The sequence below is a fragment of the Lissotriton helveticus genome, chromosome 3_2, assembly GCF_964261635.1.
Source record: "Lissotriton helveticus chromosome 3_2, aLisHel1.1, whole genome shotgun sequence".
Classification (NCBI taxonomy): Eukaryota; Metazoa; Chordata; class Amphibia; order Caudata; family Salamandridae; genus Lissotriton; species Lissotriton helveticus.
The window spans coordinates 488,979,373-489,004,305 of record NC_136062.1 but is presented as its reverse complement, the minus strand read 5'-3'; the positions used below and the strand labels follow the sequence as shown (position 1 = coordinate 489,004,305).

At 44.1% G+C, this 24,933-nt stretch overlaps 1 protein-coding gene across 1 annotated transcript in view; it reads left to right on the top strand.

The window, feature by feature from the left end:
• LOC144826090 (uncharacterized) overlaps positions 1–24,933 on the top strand; it is a 279,685-nt gene that overhangs the window by 50,404 nt on the left and 204,348 nt on the right. The window contains 1 exon segment of the mRNA XM_078684448.1: positions 3,666–5,814. Within this exon segment, the coding sequence (XP_078540574.1) occupies positions 4,773–5,814 (1,042 nt within the window). The 5' untranslated portion in view covers positions 3,666–4,772.

Genomic DNA, 24,933 nt, shown 5'->3' with positions numbered 1-24,933 from the left:
GGATGAGTAGGGGCATAAGGAGGTGGCATGTAGATGACCGTGGGGGCCTAACAAGAGGTCATCATTTATTCTCTGTTTAGCCGGTAACTCGGGGTAAAGTGTTAAAGGCGTTCTGACAGGGTACTGGCCTGATATTTTTGATTCTTGTTCATTTTTATAATTTTACCTTTCTTTTATCTCATCTTCAGCCTCTTACAGGTCTGGTAAGCAGACTTTCGCATTTCTTTATCCTGCCTGGCTTTGTCTCTTTTCTTTCGCTGAGTTGCTTCCTTTCGCCAGAGGCCAAAGCTGTCAAGCATGGCTGGCGTAGCTTTCTTTCTGTGGAGCGCTATTTCTAATATTTCTATTTTAGCGAGATCAAAAGATCCCGTCAGTGGCCACTGATTTACCCGGTCCTTCTTAGTGTATTTGTGCCACAGTTTGCTATAAGCAACGATGGCTACTCCATATTTAACATACATGTCATTGTTAGGGGTGCCCTCCGGCGGTGCTGGATGACTGACCTCTAACAAAAGGTCCGGTCCAAAACAATCAAACAATTTTGAGAAGACAGGCATGACGTACAAGCGGTCAAAATAAATATCTCAGTAGGTCGTTGACAAAGGTCCGCACTACCTGCCATTCGCTGCCTGCAAAGAGTGAAATATTCCTATTCTATGTTGTTTGCAAGCAGGGAATGTCTCAATTACTACCAATGACTTCAAGAACGGAATACTAGTATTCGACCAAACAATTTTAATACAATCAGACAGTCAATTTTGTCGTATTTCATGACCTTACCCCGACCGTATGGACATTTCTTCGTCTTCCCCTTCCAGCGCCTGGTTGTCCTCTCACTCTGATATCGATACAGCAATCCTTTAGGGTCCCAGTCAGGACTACAGGTCACTCGAGAGAGAGGTCCGCAAGGAACTGGTGAAGTTCAGGTTGATCGGCAGCCAGACGGGGGTCCTCTCAAGGCAGGTTAACCCCAATCGGTTTGTTGTTCACTCCGTCGTTGGGACCTCTCCTACTTGGACTGGCGAGTCGCTGATGGGCCCCACGTTTGGGATGCCAGTTGATGAAAAGCAGCCCCCTTTGAGATCCCCAAAGCTGCTTGGCTTATCACCTTTAATTCACTTCCGATTCTATTAAAATAACGAGGCAGGCACTGGAAACTGGAAGGCAAGAACAAGGTTTATTTCTCTAGAGGAGAGCACGTCTACCGCAGACACCGGGATGTCTCTCAGGGAGGTGTTCTAACTTCAACTCTTCAACAGGCTACTTTTATACAGTGTTTCGACAATACAATCTTTATGAGCGGTGTCACGTAAGCTTGGTACCCCGCCCCGGACAAGATGCCATACATTTCGGACAAGTTGGTTTGTACCCTCCCAATCATAAACAGTCGGACATATGATGTTTATCAGGCAGCTGGCCTTTGCCTCAGGGTCGGGAACATGTGAGACTGGTCAGGGTTTAACGTCCTTTACTGTTGATAGGAAAACAAGTTCCATTGTCCATCGGGAGGTGCATTCTTTGGGGTGCAATAAACCAGGTTTAGTCTGGGACCTTTTGGTATCTACAATCTTTGCTTACATGCACAGGGATGGGGAGGAACAAGGAATGGAGAGGTTGGCGGCGGTAATAGAATGTCATTCTTAAGCTAACATCAAACGTGGGCATGTCCGCTCGATTATGGCCCTTAGAACACATACCAAGTCGGTCAGAAGGTTATACAGATACTTGTGGAAGTGCAGGTGAAACAGGAGTGAAAAACAGAACACAAAATGGTTGCCGTCGATCAAAATGGCTGCGGCCTATGTGTGCGTAGAAAAGGACCATCGGGCAAGATTGGGGAAGGTAATGTTCACGATTGTCGGCCCAGGTTTCACAGTACATGTGTGTGGACACACATGCACACAGGGCTTGCTTTAGGGCGGTGTGACCGGTGGAACTGCACCTGGTGCTGACATTGGGGGCACTGTATTTAAAAGTAACTTATGGGTTCACAAGCATCTGCTGAAGAGTAGGAGTGATTCATATCAGGGGGTGGTGATGGACAGAGTGTCTGAATTAAGCAGAACACTCCTACCCAGTCAAAAGATGAGGGCTTGATCCATCACCGTTTTTTAGCTCACTGCATCACCCCAGTTCAGAACCTTGCTATATGCAAATTAGTCTGACCCCATGCCTCATGGGAACAGGGCAGACCAAACTACCAAGCCAATTCTTCACTGGAAAGGAGACAAGCTTCCGGGGACCGGTTTCTGGCATTGCAGCCGTCTTCGGCCCGGTTTACTTGAATCCTGGTGGTGCAGTGAGCAAGGGACTCATGTCTGAGCATACCCTTCCACACTTGTGGTGGCTAAAACGATTCATATCAGGGGGTGGTGATGGACAGAGTGTCTGAATTAAGCAGAACACTCCTACCCAGTCAAAAGATCAGGGCTTGAGCCATCACCCTGATCTTTTGACTGGGTAGGAGTGTTCTGCTTAATTCAGATACTCTGTCCATCACCACCCCCCTTTTTGAATCGTTTTAGCCACCACAAGTGTGGCAGGGTATGCTCAGATGTGAGTTCCTTGCTCACTGCACCATCAGGATTCAAGCAAGCCGGGCCGAAGACGGCTGCAATGCCAGAAACCGGTCCCCGGAAGCTTGTTTCCTTTCCAGTAAAGAACTGGCTTGGTAGTTTGGTCCGCCCTGTTCCCATGATGCACTGGGCCAGGGCCAGACTTATTTGAATATAGCCAGGTTCTGAACTGGGATGGTGCAGTGAGCAAAAAAACGGTGATGGATCAAGCCCTGATCTTTTGACTGGGTAGGAGTGTTCTGCTTAATTCAGATACTCTGTCCATCACCACCCCCCTTTTTGAATCGAAGAGTAGGAGTGGGCAGAATTTGAGTATTCACTCTACGCGAAGCTTCGCGAAACGTAAAAAATCTCCGCGAGCACGCAAAAGTTCAGCAAACACGCGGAATTGCTTGTTCTGCCTGTTCACGTTGATATTTTCCTGTTCGCGAATGCTGTTTGCGTGCTCGGGGAGAATTATCTCGCAAACACGCATTTTGAAAGCGCGAACAAGCAGAAAATTAAGCGAAACCGCGGATCGCAGAATTTTTGCCAATTCCGTGTTCTCCGCAGAACTCAAAATTACCCAAATTCCACGAACGGAACGGAATTTACCACCCAGGCCTACTGCAGAGTTTCCTGTGCTGGACCCCTGTGGTGAGAGTGGAAGATAGCCTTTTTTCTCCTTCCTCTGTTTTGTGTTTTTCTTTTCTTGATCCTTTTTAGTTTCCTTTCCTGTTGTCCTGTTCAATAAAATGTCCCCTCCTAGATCACTGGAAAAAGGAATAGATTAACAGTCTAGTTGGGCAGGGGAGTAAATACCATCTAGTAATTTATTACAAGAATTACAAATATCTCACTATGACGCCAGCCGTTGCCACTGAAATTTCAATTTGATAGTGGTGGCTGCTTCTGATAATCTGTGTTTCTTTCTTAAATGTTTACTTCTTTTGCTCTCACATCCTTGATTTCCAGTGATCCCGAGCTCCTGATCTACACTGTTTCACCACTATCAGAAATGCAACTCAAACTGATTTCTTTGTGCAAAGTATAAAGTCACAAATATTTTGTCTTTGTGTTCATTTACAATTTTTGACTCCATTTCTACAGGTGACAGAAGCATGAACAGAAAAAAGAAGGTTTAAATTTAGTGAAACACAACGAAAAGGATTATTTCGGGGAAAGTTAAAACATTCTGGAGCTCTAGAGAAGAAACAGATTCTATGTGCCAGGAATGGTGCGGATGTTGGAGCGGAAGAAACTGGTGTATGTGAAAGTTGTCAAATCCTAAAGGAAAATGATCATAAATGTTTACCAAGTGTCGGTAACTGAGATTGAGGAGAACATTGACCACAATTGATTCCCACGCAGTGCACTTGAGAAAACTCAGTGTTGTAAATTCTGTTTGATGGTTTATGAGAAATGCTTTGGAGACCCAACCCCTCCCCAACAGATCAGCATCTGTGGACGTTTTGTGATGTGACAGAACCGTCAAAAAGACTAATATCCCTGGTTTACAAGTGCACGCTTTTGACTGTGTCTCCTGTGAGTCAGAGGAGTGAAAAGATTGTTTAAAAGAAACAAATTGTAAATGCTCTTTCTCAGATGTCGTTTCGTCAAAGATGCTGGATTATCATTTCTAATATAGGAAGATTTTCCCCCACCAACTCTGTCTCTTGGGTTGATCCGAGTGGTTTCAAAGTGTTCTGTAACTTACAAAGTCGATCATGTGCCTGTCTTAGCCACTGAGCAAAAAACCATATACTGGCTCAGAGAGTATAAAAGGGGCCAGTGTTACGCTATTGACAATTCATAAACCACCCTAGCATGCCCTAATCATCTGTCATTACTTGTATGAACAAATATACCTACCAGGTAAACACTAAAGCCCAAAGACCTAATCAGTGCTTTTAGAACTCCTAAATCAAATGTGATAAACTAGAATCACTAAATGAGACTAAACATGAGAGAATTCACCCGGGCATAACTTGGAGAAAATGAATCCATGGGGGCATCTTAATAAATACAAGGGGCTCGTTGGTGAAAGTTAATAGGACAAGTTAGGTAGGTGCCTTTAAAGGTAGGAAAATGATCTCCAGGAAAAAATTATAATTAGTTAAATACATATGTTAAGAAGAGGATCTGAAATGCATTTTAGAAGGTCATGCTGAGTTGTGACAAACAAGTACATGATCAGATATCAAATTCTGTCTTAAGATGACAGGTATCCAGGAACAAACCCAATTTGGAGAAACAAACAACCCTAATAAGAGCAATGACTGTGAGAACAGCTTTAGTTATCAACCCCACCTCACTAAACATGAGAAAAGTAGCGCTGGACGAAAACCCTATCAGTGTCGTGAATGTCAGAAAGGCTTCAGTCACAAATCCAGCCTTATGGTACATGAAAGAACCCACACTGGGCTTAAACCGTATCAGTGCTCTGAATGCTGTAAAAGCTTCAGTGGCAAATTCAATCTCACTTTACATGAAAGAACTCACACTGGACAAAAACCGTATCAGTGCTCTGAATGCTGTAAAAGCTTCAGTAGCAAAGCCAATCTCACTTTACATGAAAGAACCCACACTGGACAAAAACCTTATCAGTGCTCTGAATGCTGTAAAAGCTTCAGTAGCAAAGCCAATCTCACTTTACATGAAAGAACCCACACTGGACAAAAACCTTATCAGTGCTCTGAATGCTCAAAAAGCTTCAGTCAGAAATCCAACCTTACTGCACATGAGAGAACTCACACTGGGCAAAAACCGTATCAGTGCCCGGAATGCTGGAAAAGCTTCAGTAGCAAAGCCAATCTGACTAAACATGAAAGAACCCACACTGGACAAAAACCTTATCAGTGCTCTGAATGCTCGAAAAGCTTCAGTCATAAATCCAGCCTTACTGCACATGAGAGAACTCACACTGGGCAAAAACCGTATCAGTGCTCGGAATGCTGGAAAAGCTTCAGTATCAAATCCAATCTCACTTTACATGAAAGAGCCCACACTGGACAAAAACGGTATCAGTGCTCTGAATGCCAAAACAGTTTCTATTGCAAATCCAGTTTAACTGTACATCAGAGAATCCATACTGGCCTCAAACCGTATCAGTGCTCTGAATGCTGTAGAAGCTTCAGGCAGAAATCCAACCTTACTGCACACGAGAGAACCCACACTGGGCAGAAACCCTATCAATGTTCTGAATCCCAGAAAAGCTTCAATCATAAAATAACTTTCACTCACCATGAGGGAACTCACACTGGGAAAAAACCTGATTAGCTCTCTGAATGCTGAAAAAGTTGGAAATCTGGTCTCACTCAACCTGCGAGTACTTACCTGGAAAAAACCTCGTCATAGCTCTAAATGCCTGGGAAGGGTCTGCTGGATATTCAGTTTCATTCAACGTGAGAGAACCCACAACGAGAAAGAAAATGATCCGTGCTCTCAATGTGAAAAAACTTCAGTTGTAAATGTAACCTTTCTACGTAAGAGAGACAATGTGGGAGAATAAAAGGTGCTCACTGTCAACCCTGAGGAGGAGCTTTCAGCATCGCAAAACCTTTACATGAAGCAACCACAGAGACTCCACTCCATTGATTGTTCTGGAAACTCTACTGAGAAAAGCACACAGCGAGGGATCGAAATGCTTGAATTAAACTCATTCCTTTGTAACTATTTGTGGCCTCATTCCATTCAGTGTGTTTTCCTCCCTGAGAGTTTAAAATGGCTCTGACCCTCAAAGACCATTCGATCCTGAACTTCGAGGCCACGCCCCCAAGGATCTGGAATCCACATAACCTAAAACTGTTTCCAGCCTTAATGAGCCTCACCAGGGGGCTGCAGCAGGAGTCCCTGGGTCGTAGGTCTCTATGGGACCAACATCTGTTCTGTGCCACGTGGGGCTGATCACTGAAAAAAACTAAAGACGATGGAAGGACTGCTGGTTAATCTCAGCAACACCCCACCACATCATTCTCTAGTCTTTGTGTAACTACAGACGAGGCCAGCCATATGCAAACCATTCTTGGCTCCACTGTAAGTAGTCCTAATGACTTCTGTTCCGAGGGGGCATGGCCTTGCATTACAAAGATCCACTTGAGTGACCTCTTTCTATGTCCTTTTTGCTACAAATGGAACCTGCTTCCCATCTGCTGAGGACAGTTTCACCAGCTTTACAATCTCATCAGATACACCCAAGAGAGTCTCACAGATAATCAGGCCTATTCATAAACTACTATAGGGCGACTAAAGTACAACAAAATGCGATTCACAAAGTATGTGCTGTCGTTCTGCCTCTCCTATCTTTTTCTTTGTGGAGTTGCCTGCCTCGACTGCAGAGGTTCCGCACATGTTTATATACTTTTTGTAATAAATGCGAGTGGGACAGAGTGGGAGTGGGTGTAAAATGGGAAATATTTATGAATAAAGGGGAGGGGCTAAGGGAGGAGTAAGGAGGGGTGTAGGGATGGACTAGCACTCACCCACAAAGGAGTACACCCATTGCTATTTAAAAACCACACCTCTAAAGTCACAACAGCCATGATGTACCTAAAACAGTTGTAAATGTACCCAAGCTCAGAGTCCAACATCACACATGGTCATCCACTGGAACTGCAACACACTCCCATTAATAATAAGGGAGGTACGGACATAAATTAAAACGGCATTAAATTAAATATTTTAAACTAATTAAACATCTAAACAAATGTCATTCAAGGCAAAAAATATCTAAAAAGAAAAACAATATTTAATTATTTTACAATGTTTTAATAACATTTGTTGAACACTAATATAACATTCATTTTTAGTTAAGTATAATTACATAAGTTATAATTAATGCCCAAAATCAAATTTCAGGTTATTTCAGGCAATCAGGTGACACCACGTTGCAGAGATTTTCATATTTTCAATCCAAATAACAGACTAACATGTCCACCACTCAAATTAATTTCACTTTTCACTATACTAATTCACCACTAATCCTTTAATGGGTTCCGCAGTAGTGTGCTACTCTTTGAAAAAGCGCTTTGATGCCTCGTGCGGGGTAATAAGCACTATATACATGCAATTACAAAACAATACATTTTAAAATTATTAATACGTATTATAAATGTTAATTTAGGTGGGACATCTTTAATTAAACCTTAATACAAATATATCTTCTATATACTCAACTTGGGTGGAGTTTTCCCTGTGTAAAAAATATAAAGAATATTTAAATTGTTTATTACATTACAAATGTAAATGTTATAAACTTTAAATATAGAACAAATTAAAAAATGCTACAATAATAACTCAGTTTACTTAGAGATTTAATTGATTTTAAATGTAAAAAAAAGTTTTTCTTACAGATCTGTTTCAAAAAACCCAACTATCTAAAATTATCTGATTTTCTTATTATGTACTCCGAATGACTGATTTGCCTTATTCACCCTATTCGGAGGGGTACATCCTTAAAAAATCATGTATAGAATTAATTGAAAGTATTTTTTAATAGTAGCCATCACCGTTCCCTCTAGGGCGCGCACCGTTCCTGATTTCAGCGCGCCCCACTTCGCGTGGAGCGCGCACACAGTCAGGACGTCGCGCCGCCGGCCGATATGAAAGAAGCGAGCGGCGCGAATGCGGCGGAGCGGTCGTGAGGAGTGCAGGTAAGGAGGCTGGGGGGCTGGTGGAGCTTGTGTGCTGTGAGGACGCGGGGCAGACTCTGGCCTTTTGTTTAAGTATTGCTGTTAATGAGAGTCCCTTCACGGGCTCTGATTAACAGCAATACTTAAACAAAAGGCCAGAGTCTGCCCCGCGCTTTACTAACAAAAGCGTAGACAGTTTCCAAACACAGCGTGTACTAAAGTACGCGCTGTGTTTGGAAACGGTCTATGCTTTTCTTAGTAAAGCGCGGGACAGACTCTGGCCTTTTGTTTAAAAAAAAAGGGGGAAATGAGTGAAACAGAGGGCAGATGGGCACAAAAAGAAGGGGAAAACAAGTGAAACAGAGAGCAGAAGGGCACAAAAAAAAGGGGAAAACGAGTGAAACAGAGGGCAGAAGGGCACAAAAAAAGGGGGAAACGAGTGAAACAGAGGGCAGAAGGGCACAAAAAAAGGGGAAACGAGTGAAACAGAGGGCAGAAGGGCAAAAAAATGAGTGGAACAGAGGGCAGAAGGGCACAAAAAAACAATGGGAAAACGAGTGAAACAGAGGGCAGAAGGGCACAAAAAAACGGGAAAACGAGTGAAAGAGAGGGCAGAAGGGCACAAAAAAGAAGGTGAAACGAGTGAAACAGAGGGCAGAAGGGCACAAAAAAGGGGAACCCGGGTGAACCAGAGGGCAGAAAGGCACAAAAAATGAGTGGAACAGAGGGCAGAAGAGCACAAAAAACAAGGGAAAACGAGTGGAACAGAGGGCAGAAAGGCACGAAAACAAGTACAACAGAGGGCAGAAGGGCACAAAAAACGAGTGGAACAGAGGGCAGAAGAGCACAAAAACAAGGGAAAAACAAGTGAAACAGACTGCAGAAAGGCACAAAAAACTATTGGAACAGAGGGCTGAAGGGCACCAAAAACGATGGAAAAACGAGTGGAACGAATGGCAGAAAGGCACAAAAACAAGTGGAACAGAGGGCAGAAGGGCACAAAAACGAGTGGAACAGAGGGCAAAAAGGTACAAAACCAAGTAGAACAGAGTGCAGAAGTGCACAAAAAACGAGTGGAACAGAGGGCAGAAGAGCACAAAAAACAAGGGAAAAACAAGTGGAACAGAGGGCAGAAAGGCACAAAAACAAGTACAACTGAGGGCAGAAGGGCACAAAAAACGAGTGGAACCAGAGGGCAGAAGAGCACAAAAAAAAGGGAAAAACGAGTGGAACAGAGTGCAGAAAGGCACAAAAAACTATTGGAACAGAGGGCAGAAGGGCACAAAAAACGAGGGAAAAACGAGTGAAATAAAGGGCAGAAAGGCACAAAAAACGAGTGGAACAGAGGGCAGAAGGGCACAAAAAACGAGTGGAACAGAGGGCAAAAAGGCACAAAAACAAGTAGAACAGAGGGCAGAAAGGCACAAAAACGAGTGGAACAGAGGGCAGAAGAGCACAAAAACAAGGGAAAAACAAGTGGAACAGAGGGCAGAAAGGCACAAAAACAAGTAGAACAGAGGGTAGAAGGGCACAAAAAACGAGTGGAACAGAGGGCAGAAGAGCACAAAAAATAAGGGAAAAACGAGTGGAACAGAGGGCAGAAAGGCACCAAAAACGATTGGAACAGAGGGCAGAAGGGCACAAAAAACGAGGGGAAAACGAGTGGAACAAAGGGCAGAAAGGCACCAAAAACGATTGGAACAGAGGGCAGAAGGGCTCAAAAGACGAGGAGAAAACGAGTGGAACAAAGGGCAGAAAGGCACAGAAAACAAGTGGAACAGAGGGCAGAAGGGCACAAAAAACGAGGGCAAAACGAGTGGAACAGAGGGCAGAAAGGCACAAAAAAAAGTGGGGCAGAGGGGAACAAAAATGAGGGGAAAACGAGTGGAACAGAGGGCAGAACAGGTCAGTTTAACCAATTCATGTCATGGCGTGCTTATCCAATTTGCAAACTGCCCTTAAGACCCTTATTGTGGCGCTGTATGTGTGAAAATGCACCATCTTTTCACTTTGTAAAGTAAACGTTTTGAGTGCCATTTGGCGCCGCAGAAAAGCGCGGTTTGGTTCATGGCGCACATAGCCATGGTTGCAGCGCACAAAGACCCTCCACTGCCGCACACAGAGGAAAATAATCAGAGGGAACATTGGTTGCAATATTTTTAAAATTAAAAGATTAACATATATTATCATGAACTAATTACTTTTAAATATATGTAATTGTATAACATTCTTTTGAAGGTGTGTGTATTTTTAAAAGGCAAAATACATAATTTTATTTTATCTTTATTTTCGAATGAGTTCGATTTTTAATTCTCTCTCTCCCATTATTTTCTATGGGAGGGCTTTGCACTACCAGTGGTTGGCTATTTATAGTGCTGCACTTTCTATTGCTCAACTTTGGCCGAAGTAAGTTACATTTGTCAATTTTACTCCACCTCTGTTTAAGCGTGTGCAGATGTGCAAGTCCACACTTTTGAGTAACTTTATCGTAATGGAGAATAGCTAAAACTAGCAAAGTTACTCTACGAGCATTCTTGTATGTATAGATAACTCACAGATGTAAGGTACCTTTGCGAATAAGCTTGAGGTGTCCAACTCAACCTGAGTGTTTCCTTTTTGTGGTAACGCTAAAATGGACGCTAGCAATTTGGATGGTCCTGCGCAAACACCAGACCACTCGTCCGGTGTGTTTGTTTGGCTGGGGAGCGGCAACGAATACCTTGAAATAATTTTCCTGGACTTGCTACATCACTCGCCTCCTGAGGGCCTCCTGTTGCAGCAATTTATCATTACCGTAGTAGGATCAGGTAATTTCTCCATGTTCTGAACCATGTTATCGTGATTTGCTTTTGTATTTTCCCTTCTCTTCCTTTTACCTGATTTTGTTGGTTTCACCACAACATAAGCACAGAAATGTACTTTGCTTTTACCTGTATACATTTTTGTACGATGAACACCTTCGCTGTACGGCTACAGTGTAAGCACAAAGAGCCCAAACCCTGAGATGCCTGCACCTTGATCTGCCTTTTCACTTTGATAAGTGAGATATGGGTTCGAATCGCTGAACAACCTTTAAACCTGCTGTGATACACCTTGGCGGTTGCAAGTTTCATGTTTGAACCTCCAGCGTGAGCTCCAGTACGCTGCTTGTCTCACACCGCGTTCCATGCTTTGGCTCTTATCATCAACCTTGAACCATCTCCATAACTTGGAAGCTCCGAAGACTTCGCAGCTGTTGTAACTGCCTCAAGTTTCATAGATTTTGATGGCCGTGAATTCAGGTTCAACTTGATGACCCAACTCTACTCTGTGGGAATTTTGCACTTCATGACACTTCTGCGCATCTCGTCAGCTTCTGGAACTGATTGAGCCCAAAACATTGCATCAAATTCCAGTGTTGATCATCACCAGAAATTGGACTTACCAGTGCCCCTCGAGCATGGCTAGCGAGGTCCCCTACTTTTTTGTATGTAACTTCCTGATTGATTCAGTGGATCTGCTTTTTTTCTTCATTTTCCTTTTTTGTGGTTTTGAACACACAACTAAATGAGTCCTTTATTTCCTTTGGGACAGTTGTTTTGGCTAATTAATAACCCTTAAGCTACTGACCTGGTGTTAATTTTCACTCCTGAGTAATTATTAAATACTCCTGTTTCTCTAAACTTTGTTTGAATTTTGAATTTCTCTGTCTCTTTTTTCTACATTGTATTGAAATTTGTGACATCCACTGTTTTGATTTACCTTCGAGCGTGGCCTTATTGCTTACCAAAAGGGAGCTAGTGACATTTTAGTGGAAGACACATTTACCTTTGCCGACCATAGTAGGGAAAGCAAAGGAGGCTGATTCCAGGAAGCAGTACACCTACCTGACAGCGGTTACTGTCTTAGGTGGAATCTGCACCCACTGTAGATGCAAAAAGTAAAGATTATGAGGGAAGCTGTTGGTATCTGTGCCCCCAGTATTTGAGACTACCACCCTCTCTCGAACAGTTGAAAGAGCTAAAGATGCACCCGTCAGACATTCATGTCTCAACAACTAAGACCGCCCACTCATGTCATACAACGGTCACACTGTTACCTGAGTCCCTTTACACTGGGATGTGTACATTGATTTTATGTAACAAGTTGTGTTGTGCGTTGTGAACAGGCATCACCTCCTTTGTATGTATATGAGCTTCTGTCGCCAGACACCCCAGGCTCCCATCTCTTCTAGTGCGGATGATAACGTGAGCACTGTAAGTTAATCACAAACAAGGGCTATATTGAGAAATAATCAACTTCCAGGTCACACAGCTGTGGTTATGTAGTTCTTTGTTAGTTTTCAGTTTACGTTAATTTCCAGTAATTCTCCAGCTTACATTTTTCTCAGTTTATCACTTTCTATCGCTCTTCGCGCTCCATCAACTAAACATTTGAGGTTTGTCAAAGGATATATTGTTAGTGTTCATCGACCTTGTCACAATCCCTTCATTCTCGATTTGGGGGCATGTGTTTTGTCCTCCTGCTGGTCTAGGATGGGCCTTCTCAATGCAGAAGGAGCGTTAATTGGAATACTAAATCAGACATATATGAAATTGTCAGAGCTACAAATTGTGATAGAAAAGAGCTGAAAATGCACCTCTTTAAAGATGATCACATTGTGATGCATTAAGAGTCGTCTCTCACTCTTAGAAACCATCTCCCCTCTAATTACATGGTGACTCTCTTTGACCATGTACAGAGCTCTGATGCCTCTCAGCGATAGTCATGGCATTCTGATAGGACATATATGTAATGTGAAATGTGTTCACACTTGAGTAAGTTAATGGTAATGTTATTGTTATTTGTATAGCGCAACTGATACCCGGAGGTGTCCTGGCGCTGTGTGAAGGCCGACAGAGGATTGAAAGGCGTGAGAGAAGATGGCAAGATCAGTTAGTAAACAGCCATGTTTTCAGTGCCTTCCTGTAGGCCAGAAGATTGGTCAGGCTTCGCAGATATAATGGCAGAGCATTCCATGCTCTGGCCACATTCCCAGTGAAGCTTCTTCCTCCCCAAGTGGCTTTTTGTACCCTCGAGACAGTTATGAGTCTTGCCTCTGAAGGCCGCAGTGTTCTATGAGGCGTTTACCAGCGTAATTATTGTTTTAAAAATTCTGGTCCGGTTCCCTGAAGGGCTTTAAACACCAGACAGAGGGACTTAAATTGAGTGCGCTTCCTAACCGACGGCCAGAGAAGTTTTTTAATTTTGGCTGCGATTGAGTCGAGCTTTGGCGTGCCTGTAAGGAGTCTAACTGCTGCGTTCTGCAGTATTTGAAGTTTGTTTAAAGATCCTTCCTGGATTTTGAGATATAGACTATTGCAGTAGTCTAATCTGGACATTATTAATGCAGTGACGACTGTTTGTTGTGAATCTTTGGGTAGCACTCATCTCTCTTAAAATGTTGGGCGGGGAGCTATGTTGTGCATACTGTTTCTTTTATGATTTCCAAACTCTCTGTGCTAAAACTTAGCAGAAGCAGTACATAGACACCCTGCACATCGAGGTTCTTAAGATGGATCGAACAGCACACCTTCTCTCTGCATTTAGCTATTCTCTATCACAGTTTTGCCCCAATATAATAACAGTTTCTTAAGATGGATCGCACAGCGCACCTTCTCTCTGTGTTTAGCTGTTCTCTATCACAGCTTTGCCCCAGTATGATAACAGTTTCTCAAGATCGATCGCACAGCGTACCTTCTATCTCTGTGTTTAGCTGTTCTCTATCACAGCTTTGCCCCAGTATGATAACCGTTTCTTAAGATCGATCGCACAGTGTACCTTCTCTCTCTATGTTTAGCTGTTCTCTATCACAGCTTTGCCCCAGTATGATAACAGTTTCTCAAGATGGATCGCACAGCGTACCTTCTCTCTCTGTGTTTAGATATTCTCTATCACCGCTTTGCCCCAGTATGATAACAGTTTCTTAAGATTGATCACACAGCGTACCTTCTCTCTCTGTTTAGCTGTTCTCTATCACAGCTTTGCCCCAGTTTGATAACAGTTTCTTAAGATCGATCACACAGCGTACCTCCTCTCTCTGTTTAGCTGTTCTCTATCACAGCTTTGCCCCAGTATGATAGCAGTTTCTTAAAATGGATCACACAGCGCACCTTCTTTCGGTGTTTAGCTATTCTCTATCACAGCTTTGCCCCAGTATGATAACAGTTTCTTAAGATGGACCGCACAGCGCACCTTCTCTCTGTGTTTAGCTATTCTCTATCAGAGCTTGGCCCCAGTATGATAACAGTTTCTTAAGATTGATTGCAGAGCGTACCTTCTCTCTCTGTGTTTAGCTGGTCTCTATCACAGTTTTGCCCCAGTATGATAACAGTTTCTTCAAATGGATCGCACAACGTACCTTCTCAAGGTGTTTAGCTATTCTCTATCACAGCTTTGCCCCAGTATGATAACAGTTTCTTAAGATTGATTGCAGAGCATACCTTCTCCTGGTGTTTAGCTATTCTCTATCACAGCTTTGCCCCAGTATGATAACAGTTTCTTAAGATGGATCGCACAGCGTACCTTCTCTCAGTGTTTAGCTGTTCTCTATCACAGCTTTGCCCTAGTATGATAACGGTTCTTAAGATGGATCACGCAGCGTACCTTCTCTCTGTGTTTAGCTATTCTCTATCACAGCTTTGCCCCAGTATGATAACAGTTTCTTAAGATGGATCACACAGCGTACCTTCTCTCGGTGTTTAGCTGTTCTCTATCACAGCTTTGCCCCAGTATGATAACAGTTTCTTAAGATTGATTGCAGAGCGTACCTTCTCTCTGTGTTTAGCTGTTCTCTATCACAGTTTTGCTCAGGCATGATAAACAGGGCAGGACTGAAGGCTATTTCTCTGCACCACTCCCAGAACCCCTCTCCGACTGTTTGCCATCGCAAACCACAGTGACTTCTGGCATGATAGTTCCATTGTGAAGCTAATTCAGCATTGGGGAGGGGCACATGGCGTGTCTAGTCTGAGCCTAATCCTGTGTAGGAGTAAATGGCACAAGAGTATTGCCACCTTAAGAGGGGACCAAGTTGTGCTAGTCTCACCCTCATTTCATACAGGAATAAAGGGCACAAGAAGGGTATCGCTACGTTAAGAGGGAGTACAAGTTGCATCTAGTCTGATCCTCACTACATATTGGAGTAAAGGGAACTATAAGTAGTATTGTCACTTTAAAGGGACAAATGATGTGTCTAGTCTGATCCTCACCCTATAGAGAAGTGAAGGGCCCAACAGGGATAGTGCCACCATAAGTGGGGGCACAAGTTGTGTCTAATCTCTCTGATCCTCACCCCATACAGGAGTAAAGACCATGTTGCAGACTGTGGGCTCTAGCGGCCATGGGGAATATGTATGAAACATTTTTTTATTCCTAAATGCTGCGATTCGCAAAAAGCAGCGTTTGCGAATAAAAAATCGCTAGACGCGATGTTCGAGCTTTTTTCTCATCGCAACTTTAAGGAATCGCTAATTTTGCGATTTCCTAATTTTGAGTAAGCATTTAAGAAATCACAAATTGCGATTCCTTAGATGCTATGTATCAATCACCTAAGTTGTGCGATTTCTCTTTAAGAAATCTCAAATTACCATCAGTGAATTTCTAAGGTTTTTTAAATGCTAATTCCTAACTATATCAGGCCTGAAACCTATGGTTTTTTCAGTGAATTGCAAAGGTTTTTTAAATGCTAATTCCTAACTATATTAGGCCTGAAACCTATGGTTTTGTCAGTGAATTTGCAGCGTTTTTTAAATGCTAATTCCTAACTATAATGTGGCTGAAACCTATGGTTTTTTCTGTGAATTTCAAAGCTTTTTTAAATGGTAATTCCTAACAATAACGTCACTGAAACCTATGGTTTTTTAGTGAATTTCAATGGTTTTGTAAATGATAATCTTTAAATGTATTAATTGTTATATTTTTTATACTGATTTACTACATTATTTTAAATTATTTATTTTTAGATATTTTATTTTTTAAATTACATTACATATTTTTAATATAAATTGAAAAAAAAAAGTTTTTACACCTCTCTGCAGTGCAGCCCCCTGGCGCGTTTGCAGAGGGGGAAATAATTCCCCTTGCATACTAGGGGTCCCTGGGGGCCAACTAGCCCACCATGAACCTCCAGTATTCCCCAGGGGGCTGCATTGCAGAGAGGTGTAATGAGGCCACACCCTTTTTTACACCTCTCTGCGGCGCCGCTCCTTGGCTCGTTTTCAGAGGGGAACTAATTCCCCTTGCATACTAGGGGCCCCTAGGGGCCAACTAGCCCACCTGGAACCTCCAGTATGCGCCAGGGGGCTGCATTGCAGAGAGGTGTAATGAGCCTATGCCCCTTTTTACACCTCTCTGCAAAGCAGCCCCCTGGCATGTTTGCAGAAGGGAAACTATGTATGAGTGGTTGCATCGCGCTTAGACGCTCAGATAGAGCGAACGAATAGCGTGTTTGACAAGCAGAGCTCGCTCGATGTCCGTTGTGTTTTTAAGGATTCTAAATATAAGCGGCTTCACTCGAAGGATGTGACTCAGTGGCCATTGAATTTGTACTGTGGAGTGCCGTATTACGCAGATCTTAAATGTCTGCTTTGACCTGTGCTGTAGTTATGGCATCAAACACGGGTTAACTGTGTGCTTATAAGTGGGCTGCTCAGAAATGTGTGATATTGAAGACTGGAACCGAGTCAAGGGTAGCTGACGGTGGCTTCAGGTGCTTGCTTTAAGCACGTGTCAATACATGACACTTCTAGACTAACCACCTAATACAATGTATGGTGTTGTAACATACTGCACGTTATGGAACTCGGCATACTTGGGTCTTGACACCTGGTTAATGTCCCTGTTTCCTTGTCTGTCCCATTAGAAAGCTACTAGCCAAAGTGAAGGTAGGAACTCACGCTTGGAGCTCCCTACATCTCCTCCATCCCTTAGGCGACCAGTATGATCAACCTGGTGGTCTCTGAGTAAATATTGTTTGCACACATAACACGACCGATACATCCACTGATTGATGTGTTTACATGCTTTTAATTGTTTTGATTACCTGTTTTTTCCTTGGCAGTTAACAAAGAACAAGTGTCCAAAAGTGGAGTGGCAGCATATAGTGCAGCCCTGATGAAACTGCCTAAAAGTATATGGCAGTGAAACATGTCGGCACTGGTACTAGGTAATGGTATGCATGATTAGCTACCAGCCTTTTTATTGGTACAGCATTTAAACTTTTTCCCTATGATTAAAGTTGGTTAAGGGAACTAGATGCTGTGTTTTATGCACTTTTTTATGTTGTGTGTTTGTCACTAGCAGATGTTCTCCGCTTTCCACATTTTGTCACATATTTGTGTTGTTTGTGTTTGGACACTATTTTCTCTCTTTCTTTGAGAATCAAGTGACTACCGATGATGAGACAGGGGCTTGTCTGGAAATTACATACCAGTTACCCCGATGGTGGTGTTTCCGTGAGGTGTCACTTGGTTTTCACACATTTTCTCTGAGGAGAATTTGATCCAACACCTTGTGGGTGGATCTGGGTGATAGACCTAGGTGGGTCAGACTATTGGGTGTTCAGTGTTTCTGCCAAGGAAATTGGGGTTTTTTATGAATCTGGGCGCAGTGCAGTGAAATTATCCCCACAATTTTTGTAGGGTTCTGGAGTAGCTATCAGTACGAATGGACTGTTCTTTCTCCCTAGTAACTGACCTCTGTTGACGTCCTTGGATAGGGTCTTGTTGGTTGTTCTAAACTTTTGAGTGGAGGGCGACCCTGTCTGTTCTTCCCTCTATGCTCCAATTGTGGTTTTGATCTTCTATGGGAAATAACAAGGCCGTATTATCAAGCCCATTATCGCCGTTTTATCGGCAGTTTCCTGCCGATAAAACGGCAATAATTTTAACACCGGTCCTTGATAATATGCCCCTAAGTTTACTGGTCAAAAAAAGAGCTATAGTTCTATGATACTATGTAAAACTTCCGGGTTTTTTTGTGCAGCAGTTGTACTCTCCACGCATGCACAGCCTCGTTTCCAAGCCCACGTTTTTTTCTTTTTCTTCAAGTTCAACAAGCAAACCTTTCTTTATTTCAGGTATTACATTTGCAACTTTCTTTTCCCGGGCCGTGTGTGTCATTCGCTGCTGTACTTTTGTAATATATTAATAATCATATTCTATCTATATTTATTTGAAATGTAGTGTTGAGGTGCCAAACGTTGGTTACGTACTCCGTCCACCACCATTTTAGTAGTTTTTCACTGTTATTTTTATTATATCTGTTACTTTCATTTTACCGTCCTCCTATTTTCTCTGTGATCGATGAGATTTCCTGCCACAGACACCACAGTGTTTGTCCTTGGCCTCTGATGTTATCAGACTTGGTCACACGTATACCTACGAACTAATTTGAAGCACGTAAGCCACAGCCATTAGAACGCGTGTTCGTCAACAGAAAGACATTATTATGATTATGGCTTTATCATGCGTGGTAAATGTATACTAGTTGTAAAAGCATGTGTGGTAAAGGCATGCGTGGTAAAGCTATATGCGTGCTAATGGCTTCTTGGTGACTATCACGCGTGCTTATGACCGCGTTGTAATGGCTGTTTCTCCCCAATGGACAGTGCAGCAACCGGGTCTGGGCGTCGTGGACCCCAGGGCAGTAGGCCCCTCATACAATATAGAAATCTTTGTGGGGTGATTGTTTCCGTGGTTTGAGGGGCGTTATTGAGGCCCACACATTTAATTTTGTAGGGGGGTTGGTTTGCACGGGAAAATGTCGCATAAGGTTTGTAAATGTGGTACACATTGTTTCGAATTATTTTGATTTCTTTTCTAAGTTGTAGTCTATCCAGAGGAAATATAACTCAGTACTTTTCAATCCTAGTCTTGAACATCTTACTATAGTATTTCAACATTATTTTTATTGTGGACCGTCATACCCCCCCCCACAAAATAAAAGAAGTATGTAGTTTTTAGGTCTCGCCTGTCGAAGCGCATGCGCATCGAGCTTGCGAGCCTATTGCGGCTTAAACAACTTTTAACTAAGAAGCAAGGAATCGTGGCGATTCCTTGCAGTGCCCGTGACTTTTAAGCTCAATGCGCATGTGCATTGAGCTTAAAAGCGCGTGCACAGCCGCAATCGCCGTCAGCCGCATTCCTCCGACACCTTTTGAAGTGAAGCTTAGCTTCACTTCAAAGGCCCGGCTTCTTAACACCCACATGCCGCTCTCCCCGCTCCGCCCCCTCCCCTGCCCGCCTTGTGCATTTCTCCTACACCCCCTCCCCACAGCAATGCCCTCCGTCTCCTGATCTTCACTCATAAATATATATTGCAGACTCTCATGCTCTGAGCGGGTACTGCCTCCTCCTGCCTTTGCCCTGTGGTTTTGTTTTCCTTTTCCCCGTGTTCCTCCAGTCCTTTGTTCTTTCCCCACCTCTCTGTAGTGTTTTTACCATTCAGCTTTACCCAGCTCCACATCCGCATGATTCTCTGCTCTGCTCTCATTTCTGTACTGCCAACACGCCAAGCGCAGGCTCGGGGCTTTGCCTGTCAAGCGCCTGGGGTTCGTGCCTTCGATTAGGTTCCAATTTGGAAATGTCACACTTTTTTCTGCAAATGTTTTATTTAAACGCCACTATGATTTGTGTCTATGTTGTTGTTTTTAATGGAATCGGTGCTCTTAGCCAATTGTTGGCAAAGTTTGGGCTAGCTTAACTCGTGCCCTTTTTGTGAAGCACCAGCAGACTCCTTAATGGTAAACAGAAGTCACTCAGCCCCATGTGCCTAATGAGATGTTTGTCCCCATTCTGCAGGAGGCCGACGAGCTCACTGGGTCTCTTACTCGGGTGTGTAAATGGATCTCACAGCTGAGCAAAGCACGAGTGTCCACACACCCAACCCAGCGCCAGTAAGCGAGTCTCTTATGCCACCTCAGGAAGCTCAATTATGTCCAACAAGTCACATATTGTCTCAAAGTAAACGCATTTGCAGGTACAAAAGTACATTGATTCATTAGACCAGTGCCTAATTTGAGCCGGTGGTTTCTGATGGAGCTACCGGCACTCCTTTTTTGCGCTAGACCTTACCCCCAGTCAGCTTTCCAATTAACTGGGGAGCTTCCTGCCTTTGTAAAACTGCCGAAGAACAGCTTAATAGCTTTGGCCGAGCCTTCTGCCTGCCTCCTGCCTTGAAGGCAATCTGCTTCTCCGCCCCCCTGGCAGCCAAACGCTCTTCAAAGGCTTTGCTCCACGCCCCCCGCCTGCACCACTCTCCATACTTCTCCTATCCAGCCTGTGCCTTCTCTCCCTACCCTTAACCCTGCCCCCACCACCTCTCGATATTGCTGCTTGTTTTTCGTGCGTTCTTTCTATGTTCTGTTTTATCTCTGTCTTTGCCGACCTTTTTTCCTCTCCTCCATCTTTTATTCTTTCTTCTCATCCACCCTCCTCTCTTTTCACTGTTTCCTGCATTGTCCGCCCATATTTGCTCCTATTACCCGTTCTCTACTTCTGTTCTTTTTCTTGTCCGCTCTCTCCATATACAGAATTCATTATTCTCTTATTGTCTCGGTTGTTCCTTCTGCAGTCTTTCCTTATCTCAACCCATCTTTCGTTGCTTTAAAGTTCCTCCCCGTTTCATGCTCTGTCTGCTCCTAAGTATAGCGCCGCGAGGGGAAGCAGTGTGCTCTATTTCAGTGTATACAGTACACTCACTCTTTCCCTCAATTCCCTGGCTCCCTCACCCCTCCTCAACTCCCCGGACCCCCCCCCCACCCCCCCGCTCTTCAGACCCCCCCCCTCCCGCACTGCTGTAATTACTGCTTTGATGAGCTCCGTGCCCCTCCAGAACACACAGCGAGAGCCGCCTCCGGCTCTCGTTAACACCCCTCGGTGAGACAGACAGGAGCCGAGGCTGCAGCACAGACTCAAGGGCAGGGACAGGGGAGAGTGCACGCAGCTGGAGTCAGACGAGCTGCACCACCCCACAGCGGGGGGCTCCTGTATCAGCATCCACAGACCTCCCAGCAATCACCATCCACAGACCTCCCCAGCCATCACCATCCACAGACCCTCCCAGCCATCACCATCCACAGACCCTTCCAGCCATCACCATCCACAGACCCTCCCAGCCATCACCATCCACAGACCCTCCCAGCCATCACCATCCACAGACCCTCCCAGCCATCACCATCCACAGACCGCCCAGCCATCACCATCCACAGACCGCCCAGCCATCACCATCCACAGACCCTCCCAGCCATCACCATCCACAGACCCTCCCAGCCATCACCATCCACAGACCCTCCCAGCCATCACCATCCACAGACCCTCCCAGCCATCACCATCCACAGACCTCCCAGCAATCACCAGCAATCACCATCCACAGACCTCCCAGGTTCGTTCTTTCTATGTTCTGTTTTATCTCTGTCTTTGCCGACCTTTTTTCCTCTCCTCCATCTTTTATTCTTTCTTCTCATCCACCCTCCTCTCTTTTCACTGTTTCCTGCATTGTCCGCCCATATTTGCTCCTATTACCCGTTCTCTACTTCTGTTCTTTTTCTTGTCCGCTCTCTCCATATACAGAATTCATTATTCTCTTATTGTCTCGGTTGTTCCTTCTGCAGTCTTTCCTTATCTCACCCCATCTTTCGTTGCTTTAAAGTTCCTCCCCGTTTCATGCTCTGTCTGCTCCTAAGTATAGCGCCGCGAGGGGAAGCAGTGTGCTCTATTTCAGTGTATACAGTACACTCACTCTTTCCCTCAATTCCCTGGCTCCCCCTCCCCCCCTCAACTCCCCGGACCCCCCCCCGCTCTTCAGACCCCCCCCCTCCCGCACTGCTGTAATTACTGCTTTGATGAGCTCCGTGCCCCTCCCCCCTCTCCATTTACTTACACAAATCTCGCAGATACCCCAAGCAGTGGAGTGGAGAAGTGTGGCTCAATGGTTAGAGCGGCAGACCCTGATGCAGAGGTCTAGCCTGGGACCAGGGTTCAATTCCCCGCCTCGGCGGGTCTTGGGCTCAAAAATTCCACGGACCTGATAATTCTCGCCTCGGTGCCTATTCTAATCATAGAGTCCCACTCTGCAACTCTGGGCAATAGCTTGCTTAATCTCCACAACGGCCCCCACGACGCTAGGATGCCTGGCCTTCACCCTGGGGGTGCCCAGGAGTGGACGCCTCGCAGGGAAAGCCAGGACGGGTTCCACAGCGGTATTCGTACAAGCGCCTTGAGACCCTTGCGGGTGAGTAGTGCGCTATACAAGTATCAATTTACAAGCAGCAGTGCCCGCACTACCAATCCTTCTGTTATGCCACATCTCTCAGCTTACAGATTCGCACTTTCTTTTCCTCTCAACGTTTCTGCCTCTTTCACTCTCTCTTCCAACTCTCTCCCCCTCTCCATTTACTTACACAAATCTCGCAGATACCCCAAGCAGCAGTGCCCGCACTACCAATCCTTCTGTTATGCCACATCTCTCAGCTTACAGATTCGCACTTTCTTTTCCTCTCAACGATTCTGCCTCTTTCACTCTCTCTTACAACTCTCTCCCCCCTCTCCATTCACTTACACAAATCTCGCAGATACCCCAAGCAGCAGTGCCCGCACTACCAATCCTTCACACACGCAACGCCACTCACACACGCAACGCCACTCACACACGCTACGCCACTCACATACGCAACGCCACTCACACACGCAACGCCACTCACACACGCAACGCCACTCACACACGCCACTCATCCACGCAACGCCACTCATCCACAGAAACGCCACTCATCCACGCAACGCCACTCTTCCATTTGCAAAAAGAAAAATGTCTAACTATTCTATTGCGAGACCTATTGCATTTCCAATGCTTGTTTTATTAACTTTTATTAAAACAATAACTGTAAACAAAACTTAATTATAACTATATTAGAAGCAACTAGAAAAATAACTTTAAAAAAAACAATATTATAAACAAATTGTGAAATGGACTCCAAAAGATGTCCGATTGGTAATCTGCAAAACAAAAAAGAAAATTAGAGTTTAGAATTATGTAGATGTGAGTAAATGAGCGGAAGCATTACAAGTCAAGGTAACTCTACGGTTTTAGGTGTGCAGTGTGCTGGTACATTTCACTTCTGTTATAGTGCCGCGTTCAAGCGGTGTCTATATTGAAGCGCCTACTGCGTTACTGACACAAAAGTGGCACAACGGGATTGTAAATATGCATTGCTATGAAGGCTTTGTAGATCTAGGCCTCTGTGCTTACCGTTGTATAAACACTGCGGCCAAACACTTCGGCCAGTGGAATTCACAACTTCACTTTAGGTGTTCTTCTACACGTCCAAGCAGACAGCAGTGTCTATAAGTTTAAAAGAGAAAGAGAAATGATGTCACAGAGAGTGAGAGAGAGAAAGAGAGAGAGAGAAAACAACATTAAAACTGTCTCGCAGAGTCTGGAGTTGAGATTTTTTCTTGAAAAGTCAGACGTAGATGTACAAGCTCCTTGCGTCACTTTCCCCATGTTAAAAGTGACAGAAAAGTGGCGTAATAAGGTTGTAGATCTGTTTGTCAGACTGTTGTAACCTATCTGCTGTCACTGCTCGGAGATAATTATGCATTTTACACAGAGAAGCTGCTGCACACTACGCATTCTCTCCTTTCAGAAATAAAGGTAACACTACGGTTTTACGTATGCAGTGTTCCTAGTACATTTCACTTCTGTTGTAGTCCTGCTTTCAAGTGGTGTCTATATGGAAGTGGCTACTGCGTTACTAACACAAAAGTGGCACAATGGGATTGTAAATACGCCAACTTATTTGTAATGCATAGCAATGGATGCATTGAATATGTAGGCTGCTGTGCTTACCTTGTATAAACAGTGCGGCCACCGGAGTACACAACTTGACTTCAACTCTGCTTCTATACGTCAAAGTATATTCAATACGTTGCAGACAATTCCATTGCTGTTGCTCGATAGGCCGTGATTGCTTCTGAAGGATGTTTGGTGAAGGAAACAAAAGGACATTTGGATTAATCATCGTAAACTGAGTTGCAAAACTACTGCCAAAAGTGAATTTTAATGTGGGTTCTTAATATTCCGTACTTAGACTGTTGGAGCCCATTGAGTCGCAGAGTTTGGAGTTGAGAGTGTTTCTTGAAAAGTCAGACGCAGGTTTACAAGCTCCTTGCGTCACTTTACCCATGTTAAAATTGACAGAAAAGTGGCGTAATAAGCTTGTAGATCTGTTTGTCAGACTGTTGTAACCTATCTGTTGTCACTGCTCGGAGGTAATTATACATTTCTACACTGTGAAGCTGCTGCAGACTACCAAGTCTCTCCTTTCACAAATAATTTGTTGTTGTTTCGGAAACAAAATTCTTTGTCACCTAGCGCCATTGGGGTGATTCAAAGATGGTGCTCTACTTGTGGAAGAAGCCTTCACTGTAATCAAGACAGTTAACTACTTCAATTCAGATAAGGTTGTATACAGCAGAGTGGAACATTTTCGGGGGGAGGCTTAAGTTCAAGCAAAAAGAAGAGTGGAGCTGCAGGGGCTGTAAGTGGGGGAACGACATCAAAGCCTCATTAACAAGCAAAATGCCTGTGTGTGGGCGCAGGAAGGTATGTCATCCTAGCTGAAGCCTCGTTAGCCCAATGTGTGTTTTGCGCGCCTGCTGCATACTATAGATTCTCTCCTTTTACAGAAAACTTGTCGTTGTTTCTGAAACAAGCTTCTTTGCCCACTTTGT